The sequence below is a fragment of the Microcaecilia unicolor genome, chromosome 10 (assembly GCF_901765095.1).
Source record: "Microcaecilia unicolor chromosome 10, aMicUni1.1, whole genome shotgun sequence".
NCBI classification, from domain to species: Eukaryota; Metazoa; Chordata; class Amphibia; order Gymnophiona; family Siphonopidae; genus Microcaecilia; species Microcaecilia unicolor.
The window spans coordinates 165,846,993-165,866,719 of record NC_044040.1 but is presented as its reverse complement, the minus strand read 5'-3'; the positions used below and the strand labels follow the sequence as shown (position 1 = coordinate 165,866,719).

Genomic DNA, 19,727 nt, shown 5'->3' with positions numbered 1-19,727 from the left:
AGCCCACCTTCTGTTGTCTCCTGCGCTGCCTGCTGTCACTTTCTCCCTCTGAGTGCCACATTGTCACTCGGAAGAAGATCTGAAGCGGCACAAGTTGCCGGGTCAATACGGTGGTTCCTATCTCCAGTCACTGGATGCTGCCTCACTGCCCAAGAAGGACCCCTGTGCAGTGCAAGTTGCCATATTGCGGTAAGAATGCATAATTAGGACACTACCCCCCCCCCCCCCACACACACACACACACACACAACAGCCCGTCTTCTCCTAGGTCCGGGCTTGGAGAGATACAGGAAGTGGAAGTCGCAAAGCAATGCCAAGGCGTGGATATGTTTGGCCAGCTCCCAGGAATTGTCTTCTGAGCCAAAGCACTTCTATGAGAGCAGATAGTAAAAACCCTGCATAGTACTTGGAATCTAGGATTTCTTCCACTTCATATTCTGGATCAGTGTCGAGCGTCGGAACATCCGTGTCTGAGGGTTCTGGGTGCCATTTGGTCTTCATGTATGGTTTGAGGAGGGATACATGAAAGGCATTATGTATGTGCATCGCAGAGGGCAGGTGGAGACAGTATATAGTGATTCTGAGTGTCTCCTGAATTCAGAAGGGTCCAATAAATATGGGTGTGAATTTCTGAGAAGGTAATTGGAGTCATAAATGTCTTGTGCTGAGCCAAACCTTCTGACCCAAGTGGAAAACTGGGTTAATACTCCTGATACAGTCAGCCTGGTGCTTGTATATGTTTGTAGCTTCCAGAAGTTGTTGGCGGACTTGCATCCAGAGTGCTTGAATGTCCTGGATATCTAGGTGAGTGGCTAGTGTACCAGTGGCCATCGGAATAGGCAATGGAGTGCATATGTGATGGCCACATAGAAAAGTAACATCTTTGAAGAATCATGAGTGGTGTTATTATATACGAACTCGGCCCATGGTAGTAGTGCCGCTCAGTTGTCTTGTAGAGAATTTACATACATTCGGAAAAGCCTTGAGGGATTGATTTAACACATTCTGTTTGTCCATTGGTTTGTGGATGGTAAGTGAAGAAGAGTTGCAGTCAGATTCCTAGAGAGGCACACAATCACTGCCAGACTTGTGAATTGAGGTTCACGATCACTGATGACCCGGGACGGAAGACTATGAAGTCGAAAGATGTGCTGAAAGAATTCCTGAGCCAAGGCAACTGCCAAGGGGAAAATAGGCAGGAGTACAAAGTAAGCCATCTTGGTACAGCGATCTACAACAACCCAAATCACAGTGCATCCATTGGATATGGGAAGATCCTTGATGAAGTCCATGGATACCTCTTGCCAGGGTTCCTCAGGAATGGGTACATAAGTGCACAAGTGTTGCCATACTGGGACAGACTGAAGGTCCATGAAGCCCAGTATCTTGTTTCCAACAGTGGCCAATCCAGGTCACAAGTACCTGGCAAGATCCCAAAACAGTACAATACATTTTATGGTGATTATCTAACTGCTTTTACCACATTCTTTGGCAATGATTACACGTTTAGTGAAGAAATATTTGTCCAATTCATTTTAAATGTACTTCTTTGTAATTTGGCTTTCAGAACCTCCCTCCCACATTTTTCTCTGTCATTTGTACCTACACATACCAAGGCAGCTGGGTCCTCCCCAGCACTATCTAAAATCCTATCTAGGTGATGCGTGAGGTCCGCCACCTTCACACCAGGCAGGCAAGTCACCAAGCGATCCTTACGTCCACCAGCCACCCAGCTATCTACATGCCTAATAATCGAATCACCAACTACAACAACTGTCCTAACCGCAATACATGCAAAGATTATTGTGCCTTCTCCTTCTCGGAGAGTCGATATCTCCCCGGGAGCATAGGTTCTTCAGTATGTTCGCTCATCGCTGCAGACGCCCCTACAGGAGCCAGGGGTCGCTGAAACCAGGGGGCCAGGCGAGGTGCTCGTTCTTGAAAACGGATGTCAATCCAGATGCAGAGGGTGATCATTTTGTCGAGGATGTTCGGGATCTCATGACCTGTGAGCTCGTCCTCTAAGCCTTGCCAAAACATAGCCACCAGAGCCTCCTAGTTCCAGCGTAGCTCCGAGGCCAGGGTCTAAAAGCGAACTGCATAGGCCCCCACAGAAAGAGATTCTTGCTGTAGCCGAAGAAGTTCACTAGCCACTGAGGATGGTCATCCAAGCTCATTGAAGACTAGTCGAAAGCGTCGGAAGAAGGCAGAAATATCAGAAAGAACCGTGATGCCCATGCCAGGGCCTGCCCTGAGAGCAAACGGATGATATAGGTGACCTTGATGTTATCCAATGGAAAGTGGGTCGGTTGCAGTTCAAAATGCATGAGGCATTGATTAAGAAAGCCTCGGCAGGCTTGGAGAGTACCATCAAAGCGAGGCGGGTCTGGTACTCAAAGTGCCGAGATAACAGGCCCGGATGCCACTGCTGGTGCTGGAGTTAATCTGGGCACGGACTGTAGTGCAGATAATTGTGAAAAAACATCCTGCAGTACCCCAGAGAGATGTAGCAGCTGATTTTGTTGCTGCTGCAGCGCCTGAGCGAGACCCAGAAGGGAAGGCTTGTCCAACGAGCTCATGGCTTCAGCTCTGTCAGGACTGTCTGATTTCCTTCAGATGCGGTGTGAGCCCCTGTGCCGCCCCACCATGGAAGTGGCGGTCATCCAGCCTACTAGGAGCTTCACCTATACCAGTCACAATTTCCCGCAGATTGAGCCCTTGGGTTCGGGTGACTGGCAGGACTTGCCGAGGCAGTCGAGAGGGCGGGTCAGGTGGGAAGGCGGATCTCCAAAGGCAGCAGCAATCCAACAGGTCAGGTACGGTTCTGCACAAGGCAGGCGATAAGCAAGCAGAGGTCAGATCCGGTCAAGGCAGGTGGCGAGCAAGCAGAAGTCAGGTCTAATCTGGGTCAAGGCAGATAGCAAGCAAGCAGAGGTCAGATCCGATCCAGGTCAAGGCAGGTGGCAAGCAAGCAGAGGTCCGGTCTGGGTCAAGGCAGGTAAAACACCAGCACATGGGCAGAGACTTATAGCCAAAACCCAGAGGGAAAGACAAGTCCAGAGAAAAAGACACGGGTGTCTGACATCAGTGCCCTGCCTAAGTGACATCACCTGCCTTCTCTCATTTCCTATGCTGCCTGCCGTCATTGTCTCCCTCCTTCGAGCGCCACTTCATCACCCAGAAGAGGATCTGAAGCAGCGTGAGTTGACAAGTCGATGCAGTGATTCCTGTCTCCAGCCACCGGCTGCAGCCTGGAAAGGATCCCTGTACAGCACGAGTCACAGTTCTGCATCAAGAAGGCATGACTGTGGCATTCTATAACACGCTATGTGTAAATTCTAAATTGCATAGTTGAAAAGAGGATGTGGCTATGGGCATGGTATGAGCAAGTCATGGGCGTTTCTAAAATCTGTGTGCGTGGTTATAGAATACACCCTGTCTGCATGTAATTTTGGGTCCATGACTAAATTTAGTTGTGCGGATGGGTGCTCGGTGTTTTCTATAAACTGTGTGGAAAGTTAGGCTTATTCTATAAACTATGCCTAAATTTAGGCATACTTTATAGAATATGCCTAGGCATATTTCATTTCAGCGCAGATTTTTTAGGCGTGATATACAGAATCTAGTCCCAAGTGAAGAAATATTTTCTCCAATTTGTTTTAATTGTGCTACTTAGCTTCACTGCATGCCCTTAGTCCTTGTATTTGGGGAAATAGTAAACAAGTGATTCACATCTACCTGTTCCACTAAGATATATATCAATATACAGTGATAATAAAACAGCACAATAATAAATAAAAATGCAAGATATCTTTCTCCTGTACAAGACTGTTTTGTTAAATAGAAGTGCTAATTAATTGTAATCTGATAACTCCTAAAGTTAATCTGTCATACATTTGGAGGTATGACAGGGTAGATTAGCTGCCTCTGCTGGACTACTACTACTATTAATCATGTCTATAGTGCTACTAGATGTACACAGCACTGTACATATTATATGCATGTACTTTCTCTGTCCCTAGAGGGCTCACAATCTAAGTTTTTTTGTTTTGTTTTGTTTTGTTTTTGTACCTGGGGCAAGGTCACAAGGAGCTGCAGTGGGAATTGAACCCAGGTTGCCAGGATCAAAGCCCACTGCACTAACCATTAGGCTATTCCTCCACTGGATGAGTAAACACAACTTATGAGAGTGCAAAGTTGCAAGTTATAGAGTAGTGTCAGCTATGTGCATAACTTATTTAATAATTAGATACTAATTGTCATTAATAACCAAGTACTACTACTACTACTACTATAATTGGTGCTAATTAGCAGTTACACACATTACAACCCTTTGTCAGGGTTGTGCAAATTGTGTGTGCAAAATCAATAGCATGCAACTGCAGGAGGGGGCATGGGATAGGCATGAGCGGGTCAGGGGCATGCCTAGCACTTATGCACACATCTTATAGAATACTAGAATTTAAGCACCTAATTGCCTACAGTTAGGCACAAACATTTACAACAGCCATTGAGCTGGCGTAAGTGCTCATACCTAAATTTAGACATATAAATGCGGACTTCTGCTTGTATTCTATACTGGAGATTGTGTGTGCAATTGCTGACATGGGAGTCACACTTAGCACACAGAAGATCTTCAACTCACTCTTCCCTGTATCTGGATTCTGTCTGTGGAACTCACTTCCACTTACAATTAGAACCTCAGCTTTCTGAAGAGGTTAAAAGCTTTCCTCTTTCCAAAGACTGCTACACAACAACCACCACTTCCTTATGTCCCCTGTCTGTCTACATGACTATCACACAAAATACCTTTACTATTCTCGCACTCTCTTGTATTATTATACGTCTGAATTCAACCAATAAGATTGTATTCAACCAAGTTTCTACCTATAATATTGTATCCAACCTTTATTCCACTTATGATGTAAACCACACTGAACCCTGAACCAGTGGCGTTCTTAGGGGGGGCGGTGGGTGCGGTCCACCCCGGGTGCACGCTGCAGGGGGGGTGCCACGCACGCGCGTCTGTCCTTCCTTCGTTCCACGCTCCCTCTGCCCCGGAACAGGTTACTTCCTGTTCCGGGGCAGAGGGAGCATGGAACGAAGGAAGGACAGGCGCGCGCGGCACCCCCCCAGTGGCGTGCACCCGGGGGGGGTGTCCTTTCGCCGGGGGGTAGCGCTGCATCCGGGGGGCGGGGCGCATCGGCGATCCGCCCCGGGTGTCAGCCCCCCCTAGGAACGTCACTGCACTGAACAGGGGATATTAGCGGTATATAAGTCCTGATTTGAATCATTACAGTGCCTCACTTTAAGCAACCTGTACAGAATTACCCCCAATGTCTGGTGCAGGGCAAAGTAACTGGCTCCATTTTAGAAAATGACACTGGAAGAACAGGAGTGACTGTGAGTCAGGTCTGTCCCCACTAAACTTGCAGGAATTTAAAGATATGATTTAATGGGAAGTCACAGGGAGAATGGGGAGTGCATAAGGGCCCCCATGGGTGAGCATGTTTTAAACAGGGGGCCATTAGGCTCTGAGGCATGAGACAGTGGCATGTGTCCTTTCAGCCTTAGCCCTAGTACCTGTTTAACAATGAATCTCCATTTGTAGAGTCTTGCCCATTTCCATGAGATGCCCTAGCACATGCACAAAGAATTGTGTTTCTCCTGCTACTCCTAGGCAATATCGATGCAGGTGCCATGCAGCCCCCAACCCTGCTAAACAGATCTCTTCTTTTCAGGGACCTCCGATTTCCTTTCCCCTGTCCCCAAACTGATTTAATTCTCATCCCTTCCTTCTGACTATTTTTCCAATTCTTTCTTCCCACTGCCCCTCACAGACAGGGTGGTAAACCCGTGGGCCTCAGCCAAACCCCAACTGGGGGAGACAAGTCCCCCAGGCTGGCACAAGACAGGCATCAAGGCAAGATGATTCATGACAAGAACAGAAGCAATGCAGGAACTGATGCAAGGCTGGAACCAAAATGTACTAGGCAAGGCAGGACAAGGCTTAATTGAAGACAAGGCTAGGACTGGATCCAGACGAGGCAGGAGTGAGTGGCGTTCCATCTTGCCCCAAGCATCACTAGACCACCAGAGCCTGTAAGTAGGCCCAGCGGGGCCTTCATGAAAGGGGGGGAGGGTGAAGGGTCAGAAGTGCCTTGGGGGGGGGGGCAGAAGCAGCGTCAGAGTGGGCCAATGAGCTAGGATCTATGGACTCCACTTGTGCAGTCACATCCAATATTCAGCCTGATCGCATTTTAATGATGGTGAGTTTGGGTGTACATGTATTTCACTATATCATTGGTTGAAATAATATATTTTAAAAAAGAAAAAAAAATTTTTTTATTTGTTCTTTACTTGGGTTTGTGGTTGGTTTTCCTAGTTTTTTGGTATGGACACTTTTCATCATCTGCACGTACATAAGTATTGCCATACTGGGAAAGACCAAGGTCTATCAAGCCCAGCATCCTGTTTCCAACAGTGGCCAATCCAGGTCACAAATACCTGGCAAGATCCCAAAAAAGTACAAAACATTTTATACTGCTTATCCCAGAAATAGTGGATTTTCCCCAAGTCCATTTAATAACGGTCTATGGACTTTTCCTTTAGGAAGCCGTCCAAACCTTTTTTAAACTCCGCTAAGCTAACCGCCTTTTACCACATTCTCTGGCAACTAATTCCAGAGTCTAATTACACGTTGAGTGAAGAAATTTTTTCTCAGATTTGTTTTAAATTTACTACATTGTAGCTTCATCACATGCCCCCTAGTCCTAGTATTTTTGGAAAGCGTAAACAGACACTTCACATCTACCTGTTTAATATTTTATAGACCTCTATCATATCTCCCCTCAGCCGCCTTTTCTCCAACTGAAGAGCCCTAGCTGCTTTAGCCTTTCCTCATAGGGAAGTCGTCCCATCCCCTTTATCATTTTCGTCGCCCTTCTCTGCACCTTTTCTAATTCCACTATATCTTTTTTGAGATGCGGCGACCAGAACTGAACACAATATTCGAGGTGCGGTCGCACCATGGAGCGATACAAAGGCATTATAACATCCTCATTTTTGTTTTCCATTCCTTTCCTAATAATACCTAACATTCTATTTGCTTTCTTAGCTGTACCAGCACACTGAGCAGCAGGTTTCAACGTATCATCAACGACGACACCTAGATCCCTTTCTTGGTCCGTGACTCCTAACGTGGAACCTTGCATGACGTAGCTATAATTCGGGTTCCTCTTTCCCACATGCATCACTTTGCACTTGCTCACATTAAACGTCATCTGCCATTTAGACGCCCAGTCTTCCAGTCTCATAAGGTCCTCTTGTAATTTTTCACAATCCTCCCATGATTTAACGACTTTGAATAACTTTGTGTGTCATCAGCAAATTTAATTACCTCACTAGTTACTCCCATCTCTAGATCCTTTATAAATATGTTAAAAAGCAGCGGTCCAAGCACAGACCCCTGGGGAACCCCACTAACTACCCTTCCCCATTGAGAATACTGACCATTTAACCCTACTCTCTGTTTTCTATCTTTTAACCAGTTTTCAATCCACAATAGAACACTTCCACCTATCCCATGACTCTCCAATTTCCTCTGGAATCTTTCATGAGGTACTTCGTCAAACGCCTTCTGAAAATCCAGATACACAATATCAACCGGCTCACCTTTATCCACATGTTTGTTCACCCCTTCAAAGAAATGTAGTAGATTGGTGAGGCAAGATTTCCCTTCACTAAATCCATGTTGACTTTGTCTCATTAATCCATGCTTTTGAATATGCTCTGTAATTTTGTTCTTAATAATGGTCTCTACCATTTTGCCCGGCACTGACGTCAGACTCACCGGTCTATAATTTCCAGGATCTCCTCTGGAACCTTTTGTAAAAATCGGCGTTACATTGGCCACCCTCCAATCTTCCGGAACCAGGCTCGATTTTAAGGATAAATTACATATTTCTAACAATGGCTCTGCAAGCTCATTTTTCAGTTCTATCAGTACTCTGGGATGAATACCAACCAGTCCAGGAGATTTGCTACTCTTCAGTTTGTAGAACTACCCCATTACATCCTCCAGGTTTACAGAGAATTCATTATGTTTCTCTGACTCATCAGCTTCAAATACCATTTCTGGCACCAGTATCCCACCCATATCTTCCTCGGTGAAGACCGAAGCAAAGAATTCATTTAATCTGTCCGCTACGGCTTTGTCTTCCCTTTTACTCCTCGGTCATCTAGCGGTCCGATTCTTTTAACGGCTTCCTGCTTTTAATATACTTGAACAGTAGGCGTGCTTAAGGGCAGAGTCATAGTTTAGATGCATTTTATAATAAAGTGCAACTAACATTTTACTCAATAGCAGTATAAGCCCTGAAATTCAGTGGCTTAACACAATTTAAAACGCTGTAAGGTCTGTTAACTACTGAATTTCAGGGCTTATACTGCTACTGAGGTCTTTTTCCTCCTTTTTAATGCTGGTGAGTTTCGGTTTACATGTATTTTGGTATATCATTGGTTGAAATACTATATTAAAAATTAAAAAAAGAAAAAAAAAGTCTAATTTTATAGATCCATTTTATGTGAGAAAATGGTTTATAAAATTACCCTCCAAAAGACCTTTCCACTGATACCACTGTTTTATTTTCAGCTTTGTTAGATTACCAAGTCAATGGCAGGCTTACCTGCTGCCAATAGATAATCCCTGTATAAAGGAACACGAAAATTGCCATTTAAAGTTGTGAGATAGGGCTTCACCCCCGGAAACGCTTTGGAAAATCCTGTTGTGTCTGTTCCAAAATTGCAGAAAGCTCCTATGCTCATAATGCCATGGGGGTGGTAGCCAAGAATGTAATTTTCACTTGAATGAAGATCTGTTGTTTTCAAAAGCTAGGGTTTAAAATAAACAAACAAATGGATATTAACTGCAAGAAAAATTAAAAAGTACTGACAGCTTGTCATACGAAGTAGGGTGAAGGATACATGTGCTGTTTTGAGGTCTCAAATTTTGCCAGGCAAAACAGTCTAACATTTATTTTTTTAACGGGATGGATACACAGGAAGGTCCACCTGTTGAAGCTATGGCAGGGCCGGCAGAATATAGTAAGCCAGCTAAGCATAGCAAGAGGGCGCTGACTTACCAAGGTGCCAGGCCCCGCACTCCAATGCTGCACATCCCACCCTGACAAGAATTTGTCAGAGGAGGTAGGATGAGGCAGTGCTGGAGTACGGACCTGTAAAGGAAGGCCTCACAACAGTGCATCAGTGGCAGTAGTGGGCCTGGTGGGGGGAGTAGCAGAGGGCCCAGGGTGTGCTAGCATATAGCTGCAGGGGGCACACTGGCAACTGTCCATTCTCTATGACCCACAGAAACTGCTTTCGGCTGATTTCACCAACCTACCACATTAGATGTGTACACTGCATATTTTCTAACAAGAAAGGTGTTGGTACTCAAATGCCAGGCCACCCTTCAGGGGTGGGGTGATCACTGAGGGATTTACCCCACAATAGCCAGGCCCCCTGCAACCAGTCACAGAATCTATGACAAGGCAGGATTGGTGTGTAGAGCCTGAGTTCTTTCATTAAAACTTGGGGACCATGGGTCAATTTTAGCAGACAATGGAAAAGGTGCCGGTACTCAGTACCCCCAAGTATGCTGCTCATATTCATTGTGACATTGGGTAAATCATTTTAGTTCACATTTCACATAACTTACATTGTACTAAGCTCTTTGAGGGAAGGAACACGCTGTACTAATATGTATCACCACTACACAATGCTGTATGCATCTAGTGCTGCTGTCAAAATAAGTATTATTGTGATATGGAGATTAAACCTGATTGCAAACTATTACGTAACTTCCTGTTTCCTCAGAGGCGGGACACAGTAGCGAAGAGGCCGGTGCTGGTGGCACTGTGACAGGGCAGCCTATGGGAATTGCTGCCGCCTTATTGGGAAAAAAATATGGTAAAGGGTTGAGGAGGGAAGGGGGAGATTCTAGACTGGGCGTGCGCGGCATATCATCCCTGCTTCGGGTGGCAGATTGCCTTGGGCAGCCCCTGGGCTCACTACTACAGTAAATATAACAGTCTCCAAGGTCTAATGCTGTTATTTATTACTTGTCTTCTGTGGTTTAGCCCCGTTTCATTTTTATTGTAAACTGTTTTGAATCTTGGAGAAAGGCAGTATATTGAACCTAATAAGCCATACACCATAAAGTGTGTGCGTGCTTCTAGCCAGCTGAAAAATCTATTTAGGTGGATTTTGCTAATCTACTCACTGCATAGCTTTCATTTTTACCAGTGTAGATCCTGCCTAAGCCTTGGAAAACTATTTTCAGTGCTGCTTATAAATGACAGCCAGGGGCAGATTAATCAGTTTGTTCCACTGCAAAACTTGACCCAGGCTGCACTGTTCCCACTGACAAATCTTTGAAGCAAGTTTTTTTATTAGAAGAAAAGGATAATATATTTCTTATTATTTGGAGCAGGTGATACATAACTGAAGCAGTAATGAACTGAGAAATGCAATCTCTAAGCATTGTACAAAGTTACGCTTCACTGAAGCAGTGCATGGTTGAGGCACGTGTGTGTGAATAAGTGGATGAAGGGCTATGAATAGTGGGTGGGGGCAGGGAGGCTGAAGGAATGTATAGGAGTTGAATAAACACTGGAGAGGAGAGAGTGCAGAAGGAGTGATTTGAAAGGGCTAGAGGAAGGGTTTGAGTGCTAAGGGGGTGTGAATCAGCTCTTCCTCCCCTCCCCTCCCCTTTTCCTTCTCTTGGTTGCTCCCCTCTCTTCTCTTCCTCTTTCATCTCACTATCATTGCTGCAGCTTTGGGTTTCCCTCTGCCTCTTGTGCCAGGCACCTCACGCACTCTCCCCTACTGGCTCTTGTCTGCACTGTTCATGTGGTGTGGCGTGGTGTGGTAGGGTCTGGCCCCTCCCCCCCTCACTGCTTCTGGTGCTGCAACATTCTGGTCTCCTCCTCATGCTGTTTCTGTACAAATAGATTTGTTTGAACATGCACAAACCAACTGTGTGCACGGACGGACAGTGTTGGATAGGTGGACTGACGGTCAACAATATGTGTGAAAATGGATTGTTTACTGTAGCTTTTTAAATAACTGGTACCCATATGTAGCTGTTTTTCTTTATGAAAGGAATAATAATTGTCATTATTTGTAGAAATAATATATTTACGAAGGTCCTCATTTTACAAGCTCTATTCAGGTTTAATACATGCAAAAACCAGCACTTAAATGTTTATTTTGCATAAACATCTATGTCCCCAGTTTACTAAGCCTGGAATAGGCATGTATTAGACCCAAGTGTGTGCAAATGAAAAGGGGACATGGCTTGGGCATATTTTAGGCAGGACAAGGGCATGGCAAATTCATTGACATTTAGTCCCAATTTCAGAAGGGTAAGTGGTTGCACCTAAATGCTGCCACGTAAATGTGGAAAACTAGTATTCTATAACAGTAATTATGTGCATAATTAGTAATATAGAATTCACTCAGCGCACAGCATCCTAGTACCTATCTTTGGGCAAACTGTAGAGAATTGCCTCCTGTCCCTCAGCATTCTATGTATGGTGTCCAAAATTGCATACCAAAATTTGGCATGCATTGGGTGTTCCTAGGTTGTAGAAACCTATGATAGGTTGGTCTCCGGCCAGCAAGCCGTGAGCACAAAAGCCGAATCACAAGAAACGGTGACCTGAAGACTGGCGTACACAGGAATGGGATGAGAAGAAAGGCCCCTACTGCCACATGGACAGATACTGGAGGATACTGGGGGGCTCAGTCACACACACATAAGCTAGTGGCTTATGGGAACCCAATCACACACTGAAGCCAAAGGCTTCACTGGAACTCACTCACACACCAAAGCTGTAGGCTTCACTGGAACCCACTCAATGCAGAAGGCATGCAGTGTAACTGGAACCAACTCGCACAGAAGCTGAAAGCTTACTGGAACCCACACACACAGAATATGGGCACCATAGCTGGAACTGACTCACACAGAAGCTGAAGGCTTACTTGGACCCATACACACAGAAGGCGGACAGCGTAGCTGGAACCGACTCGCACAGAAGCTTACTGGAACCTATACACACACAAAAGGCACTGCTCCAAGAAAAGACAGGGGAGGCTGGTGAGGAGGCATCTCAGAACCCACAGACTTGGAGAAGCACAGAGGTTGGCTAATGACGCAAAAGCGCTGAAGTCAGGAGCAGAGGGGTTAAATCCCTTAGTGTTGGACCGCGTCTGACATCACCACAGCCATGCATGATGGACGCTCCCCCACGTGGTGCTAGCCATGCTCTTAGGACAGTGGTGGGACAGTCTACCTCTCTTCGCTGAACCGCGGTGGGCACTGGCCTGAGTTACGGTAAGACCATAACAGAGACCCTGGAGTGATAGTGTCAGAGGATTTCAAGGTGGCAAATCAGTAGAATAAGGCAGTGGCCAAATCCAGAAGGATGCTACGCTGCATAGAGAGAAGCATAACCAGCAGAAGAAAGGAGGTGTTAATGCCTCTGGACAAGTCATTGGTGAGGTCTCACTTGGAATATTGTGTTCAGATTTAGAGGTCATATCTCACTAAGTGAGGCTTTTACTAAGATGCGCTAGCATTTTTAGCTCATGCTTAAAATCAGCTGGCGCTAAATGCAGATGGCCAGAGGAATATAATGGCCATCTCAGTATCCAGCCGATTTTTAGCACGAGCTAAAAACGCTAGCACACCTTAGTAAAAGACCGCCTTGCGTGAATTCCTTCAAAAAGGTATTAAATAAATCCTAATAAATAAATGAATAAACGACTTGAAGTAGTTCAAAGGAAGCTGACAAGAATGGTATGGGGCTTGTGCCAAAAACATATGAGAACAGACTTGAAGATCTGAATATCTATAACCCAGAGGGACAGGGGAGATATGAGGTAGATGTCTGAATACTTGAAAGCAAAGGTGTTAATATAAAACCTTTGTTAGAGATGGGAAAGCAGTAGAATTAGAGGACACAAATTGAGATTGCAGGGTTGTAGATTTAGGAGTAACATCAGGTAATACTTTTTCATGAAGAGGGAGGGAGAAGCCTGGAATACCCTTCCAGTGGAGGTGATGCAGACAAAAACAGAGGCAGAATTTTTAAAAAGCACATGGAATAAACACAGAGGATCCCTATGTAGAAAGAGGGTGGAATCAAAGTAATACTTAAAATAACCTTAGCACTGTAAACAAGGCATAGAGGGGTGTAACCTGAAAAAAGTAGAAGGTACAACTCTGGATTAATTATACTGGTCTTTAGATCTGTGGTCATTTACTATGTTAGACAGGAACAAATACATACTTGAAAACAATAGCTAAGTTACAATTATTTACACACCAGCAGGGTAGAGATAAACATTCCTCATTTTGCCTCTGACCTGAAACACCTACTTACACATGCAACAAAAACATAGCAAAGGCTAATAAATCAAAATACCTCCTAAAATCTAGTCAGTAAGGTGCAGTTGTAATCAAACAATGCATGAGTCCCTCACTCAAATTCCTAATCACTGTAAAGGTGAAGTGTAAATGCCAGCATCTATCCTAATAGCCAAAGGCAGGTTTATTTGTTTGTTTGTTTATTGGAATTTATTAAGTGCCTTTTGAAGAGATTCACCCAAGGTGGTGTACAGTAGGCACGGTTTAACATAAAACTTACAATTTTGTTAACAGCATAACAATAGTAAAAATTGCCAAATATAAACATGAATGCAATAAACAAGTACATTTGAGAACAGCAAATTAAAACCTAATAATAGAACTACCCACTGCATTTTTTTTTCTAGCAAAAAAGGTGCCAGTACTCATGCCAGGCCACCCTTCAGGGGTGGGGTGATCACTCAGGGATCCACCCCACAATAGCCAGGCCCTTTGCAACCAGTCACAGAATCTATGATTGTGTGTAGAGCCTGAGCTCTTTCATTAAAACTTGGGGACCATGGGTCAATTTTAGAAGACAATAGAAAAGGTGCCAGTACTCAGTACCCCCTCAAAAAAGCCCTGGGACTACCATGAAACAGAATCAAAAATATACATATTTAACAGCACTGATATTCAAATAACAAAGATATAATATGATATCAGCTTAATACTAATGAAACCTCTAATAAGCACGCATTAGAACATTCAAATAACATAGATTTGATGCTAATGATTTTCTACAATACAGTTTACCATATAGCCGAGGGGTCAAGTGCAGATATTTAGATGGGGACAAGATGGGTGGTACAGAGTTAGTTGGGATAAATAGATGGGTGGCTAAACTCTAGGTAAGTTCTTTCTACAGCTAAATAAGAAATAAGGAACTTATCTAAGTTACAGTGTGTGTAACAAGCTAGTTCAGTTGCAGAGTGGTGTGTAATCACTCACCCTATGTATTAAAGGCTTGGAAGAATAGCCAGGCTTTCACCTGCTTCCTGAAGTACAGGTAGTCTCAGGTTAGACATAGCTCCTGTGGGAGTAAATTCCAGAGCATGGGGGCAACTTGTGAGAAGGCTCACTGGCGAGTATCACACTGTACAATTTCTTTTGATGAGGGTACAGGTGGAGGGGCATAGTCGAAAGGGGCGCCCAAGTTTTCCTGAGGACGTCCTCACAGGACGTCCCGGCGAAGGGGCGGGGAAACCCATATTATTGAAACAAGATGGGCATCCATCTTTTGTTTCGATAATATGGTCGGGGATGCCCAAATCTTGAAATTTAGGTCGTCCCTAGAGATGGTCGTCCTTAGACTTGGTCGTTTCTGATTTTCGGCGATAATGGAAACTAAGGACGCCCATCTCAGAAACGACCAAATGCAAGCCCTTTGGTCGTGGGAGGAGCCAACATTCATAGTGCACTGTTTCCCCTGACATGCCAGGACATCAACCGGGCACCCTAAGGGGCACTGCAGTGGACTTCAGGAAAGCTCCCAGGTGCATAGCTCCCTTACCTTGTGTTCTGAGTCCCCCCCCCCCCAAAACCCACTCCCCACAACTGTACACCACTACCTTAGATCTTATGGGTGAAGGAGGGCACCTAGATGTGGGTATAGTGGGTTCTGAAGGGCTCACATTTACCTCCACAAGTGTAACAGGTAGGGGGGGATGGGCCTGGGTCCGCCTGCCTGAAGTGTACTGCACCCATTAAAACTGCTCCAAGGACCTGCATACTGCTGTCATGGAGCTGGGTATGATATTTGAGGCTGGCAAAAAATATTTAAAAACTTTTTTAAGGGAGAGAGGGGTTAGTGACCACTGGGGGAGTATGGGGAGGTCATCCCCAATTCCCTCCGGTGGTCATCTGGTCAGTTCGGTAAAGTCGTCCAAGTGTTCATCAGGGACACCCTTTTTATTTTCCATTATGGGTCGAGGACGCCCATGTGTTAGGCACGCCCAAGTCCTGGCTTCGCTACGCCTCTGACACGCCCCCCTGGAACTTTGGTCATCCCCGCGACGGAAAGAAGTTGGGGACGCCCAAAATCGGCTTTCGATTATGCCGATTTGGGTGACCCTCTGAGAAGGACGCCCATCTTGTGATTTGTGTCGAAAGATGGGCGTCCTTCTCTTTCGAAAATAAGCCTGATAGTGATGCTCCTTGAGAGGACCTTAGAAGTTTCAAAGGTGTGTAAAGCGCTAACTTATTCTTTGCATACTCTGGCCCATTTTGTCTGAGGACCTTGAAAATCAAACATAGAGTTTTAAATTTAGCCCTGTAAGGTACTGGTAGCCAGTGTAGTTTTTGCAGGAAGGGTGTGATGTGGTCACGCCGCTTGCAGCCTTCTATCAGTCATGCTACCCAGCATTCAGAATTAGTTGGAGCTGATACAAACACTCATTTGACCAGTGTACAAGGCATTACAGTAGTCTAGGTATGATGTTATCATGTCATGGACCACTTTAGTCAGACTCATCAATATATAGAGAGATTTCATAGCTGCCACAGGTGATAGAGAAAATGTTTAAAGGTTGTTTGAATTTGTGGGATCAGGGTGAGTGATGAGTCTAGCAGTATCCCAAGATTCCTGACCTGTGATTTTAGGGGGAATTCATTCTTCCCAAAAGGTATTTTGAAGTCAAGTATTTGTCCACTTGTGTTAGGTACCCAAAGAGTCGCTGTTTTGCTTGGGTTCAGGAAGAGTTTGTTGTTGTTTGCCCATTCCGAGTTGAGGTTAGACAGGCAGTCAATTTACTCAAGGCTGTGGGTAGATCGGATTCAATGGGTATGAGTACTTCACATATTCAGCACAGATGTAGAATTTTGTGTCCATCAACCAAAGCAGCTCAGCCAGAGGTTTGAGGTAGATATTAATTAAAATGGGAGACAGTATGGATCCCTGTGGCACCCCACAGTTCAGTGCTCAAGGTACTGAAGTGCTGATTTGAACCATGTAAATACTGTGCCACTGCCACCTGTTTCTGCCAGCCTTGTAAGCATAATATGATCACAGTGTCAAAGGCTGCTGAGAAATCCAGCAATACTAACCAAGTTTTATTCATATCCTGAAAATGGAATATGAGAATGCCTTTTCATTCCTTATATCTTTCTAGATCAGGGGTGGGCAACCACAATCGTTGAGGGCTACAACCCAGTCAGGTTTTCAAGATTTCCACAATGAATATACATCAGATTGCTTACAATGGAATCAGTACATGCAAATCACATAGATCACATGCATATTCTTTGTGGAAATCATAGAAGTCCAGCTGGGTTGTGGCTCTCGAGGACCATGGTTGTCCACCCCTGTTCTAGATGCATTAAAGAGAGGTGTTCTGGATGAAAGGAAGAAAACTGCCTGCATATATGAAAGTTTCAAACCTGTACAAGTTGAACAGATGCTAAGGCTGCCATGTCGGATGGTGTTATGTGCACGCCTACCCTTCTAGCCATGTAACAAGCCACGGATACCTTTTATCTAGATACTGGCTGACCTGTGCAAACTGAAAGAGAATGGGTGGGGGGGGAGGGTGTTAAGGGAACTCAGAGGAGAAGGAGAACTATGTGGAGGGTAACAAGGAAAAAGAAGAAATGCTTAATAAATCATTTCATTCAGGAAGGGATTGGAGAAGGTGTGCCCATTGTTGGCAGAGATACCTATCCTGCAGATATCCCTATAGAAATACTGACAACATACAAACCGGCTTATACAGACGATGAAGCCATGTGCAAAGTTCCAAATGTACCATGAAATACTGAATTCATTTCTAGTGACCCCACCCTTGTGGCAATAGGAGGACAGGGAAAACAAACAGGTAGAGTCAGGTTTTCCAGATGTGATAGCAATCTGAACAGCTTATTCCTTTGATTCAGGAACTAAAGTTACACCTGCCCTTAGGTGGGGTGACACAGCATCACAATAATGCAACCTGAATCACAAAATATTGGTAGTAATTAATCCTGTATGACTTGTTAGTGCCAGTTAAATATCTACTTGCTTAATACAGTCACATTTGTAACTGAAGCTGGGTGTGTGCTCTGGAGGAATTAGCATCTTCCCATCAAGAGACATCTCCTGGTCTTCTGTCCAGGATCTAAACATGTGATGAAGGCCTGCATTCATGTGTACATCACATCTTTAGCAGCTACTCTCACAGGCTAATAAGTTGAACTGGAACAAAGCACTTAACACTAGGCAGAACGTTTATTCTAAAAACCCTTGTAGACTTGCATCGGAACACCCAGGCCCCAATGCTCAGAAGTAAATGCAGATGCTAGAGGCCATTAGCACTAGACTAGCACCTGCATTTGCTAGTGCAGAATGCTGAGCTGACGAGCATGGGGAAACAACGAGCTCGCTGGTTCACGGCACAATGAGCATGCAAATGCGTGCTGATGTGGCCATTCTCTATTCCTCCTCAGAGAACTGCATGCCTCACAAGGGTGCTCCTACAGCTGCAAACCCTATGCCAGCTTGGAGCTGGCATTAGGATGTCTGGGGTACCCAACAGCAACAGTGAGGAAGAGGTGAGTCGGGATTCGCCTTTCTTGCTTGATATGTAATTTCAAAGAAAAGAAAGCTTACCATGCACAGGGACTCCCCACTTTCACCCCTTCATTGGTATTTTTTAGGCATCATCCAGTACTCCGCTGAACAGAAAAGGGGGGGGGGGGGGGGGGTCTGGGTAAAAAAAAATCGGATCCTCCCTTAAATGCTTGGCTAATATTTATGTTGGTAAAGTAAATGGTTTCAGAAGCTGGAGGGAACCCAGATCTCAGAAGCTCCACATGGTAAGGGCTCCCCGAGGCAGATCTGGTACTGCTGGCTGCACTGTCTCTCCCCCCACTGGAAACCGGCACTTATTCCTCTTCCTTCCCTCCTTCCTCTCTGGCGTTCTGGGCATGCACTGAAGACCCGTGTTTAACGCACAACTCTTGAGCACATGCGCCCTACACTATCCTCCCGCTGATCTCCCTAATGCTTAATCCTGTGAGCGCATCTCATATATATATATTTGTATCTCATTAGCGTTGAGCATTAGGGAGTTGTTCTGGGATCCAGTTCCAGCGCTATTCAGTACAACGCTGGAGTTTTGAGCATCGGAGCCCCAGAAGGATGATGTTTTTCAATTTCAATAAGAAACAGGGTTTTTTTTTTCTTGATATGCACAAGGTTTAATCCTATTGCTTTGGCAATGGCAGTAACATCATAGATTTCCCAGTGAAGTTAGATGATAGGGTATTAACGCACATTAGGAGTAACCTTGCAATTAGAGCAGTGGACTGAGAACCAGAGAAATAAATTTCAATTCCCTTCTCCCACTGAAGCTTCCTATGGCCAATCCAGAAAGCTACCGCAGGCTGCAGCACATGGTTAATGGGCCACTGGATGCAGGACGGGTCCTAGCAATGAAGCTGACTCATTAGACATCGGTGCAGAGCATATTAAAACATACTGTAAGGAGCCTTTTTTAGTAATCTGCTGCAATGTAAAACTGTGCCCCATTGTCTACTGTGCCAGAACAATGCTAAAAAAAATACCACCGGGTCAGAGGTGGAGTAGAGGACCCATCTCAGCCTGAACACCCAGTGGCTTTCTGCATCTCCCCCCTTCCCCTATCCTTGATTTGATCTTACCTGACTGCTAACCTTTCCCCAACATGACCCAACCCAACCACTGACCCTCCCCTCAATCTGATATAACCCAATCCAAGCCCCCCCCCCCCCCCTGAGATCTTGAGTAAGTCACTTCACCCTCTGTAGCCTCATGTACAAACCTAGGGCCTCATTTACTAATGTGTGTTAATGCAATTTAATTCACATTAAATAACACAAACCTTGTTATTCTCAAGTGAATAATTAATAGGCCCCATTAACTTAAATTTCTTCACATTAATTTAACAAACACTAGTAAATGAGGTCCTTAGATTGTGTGCCTACTGCAGAAGGGAAGGGAAATGGGACTTGATATACCGCCTTTCTGAGGTTTTTGCAACTACATTCAAAGCGGTTTACATATATTCAGGTACTTATTTTGTACCAGGGGCAATGGAGGGTTAAGTGACTTGCCCAATGTCACAAGGAGCTGCAGTGGGAATCGAACTCAGTTCCCCAGGATCAAAGTCCACTGCACTAACCTTGAGCTTGGATCTGGAAAGGTGAATAATTAAGCCTAAAATCCAAACGCATATTGAAGAACTTCTCAGTCAAAAGGCTAAAGAGGAATGTGTTATATTTATTCATATTTCATACTGCCTTT

At 44.8% G+C, this 19,727-nt stretch overlaps 1 protein-coding gene across 1 annotated transcript in view; it reads right to left on the bottom strand.

The window, feature by feature from the left end:
- The window catches only part of LOC115478347 (diacylglycerol O-acyltransferase 2-like), a 94,656-nt gene that overhangs the window by 10,703 nt on the left and 64,226 nt on the right, over nucleotides 1-19,727 (bottom strand). Inside the window, exon 6 of the mRNA XM_030215652.1 lies at nucleotides 8,688-8,892. Coding sequence (XP_030071512.1) covers nucleotides 8,688-8,892 — 205 coding nt within the window. The remainder of the gene's footprint in view (nucleotides 1-8,687; nucleotides 8,893-19,727) is intronic.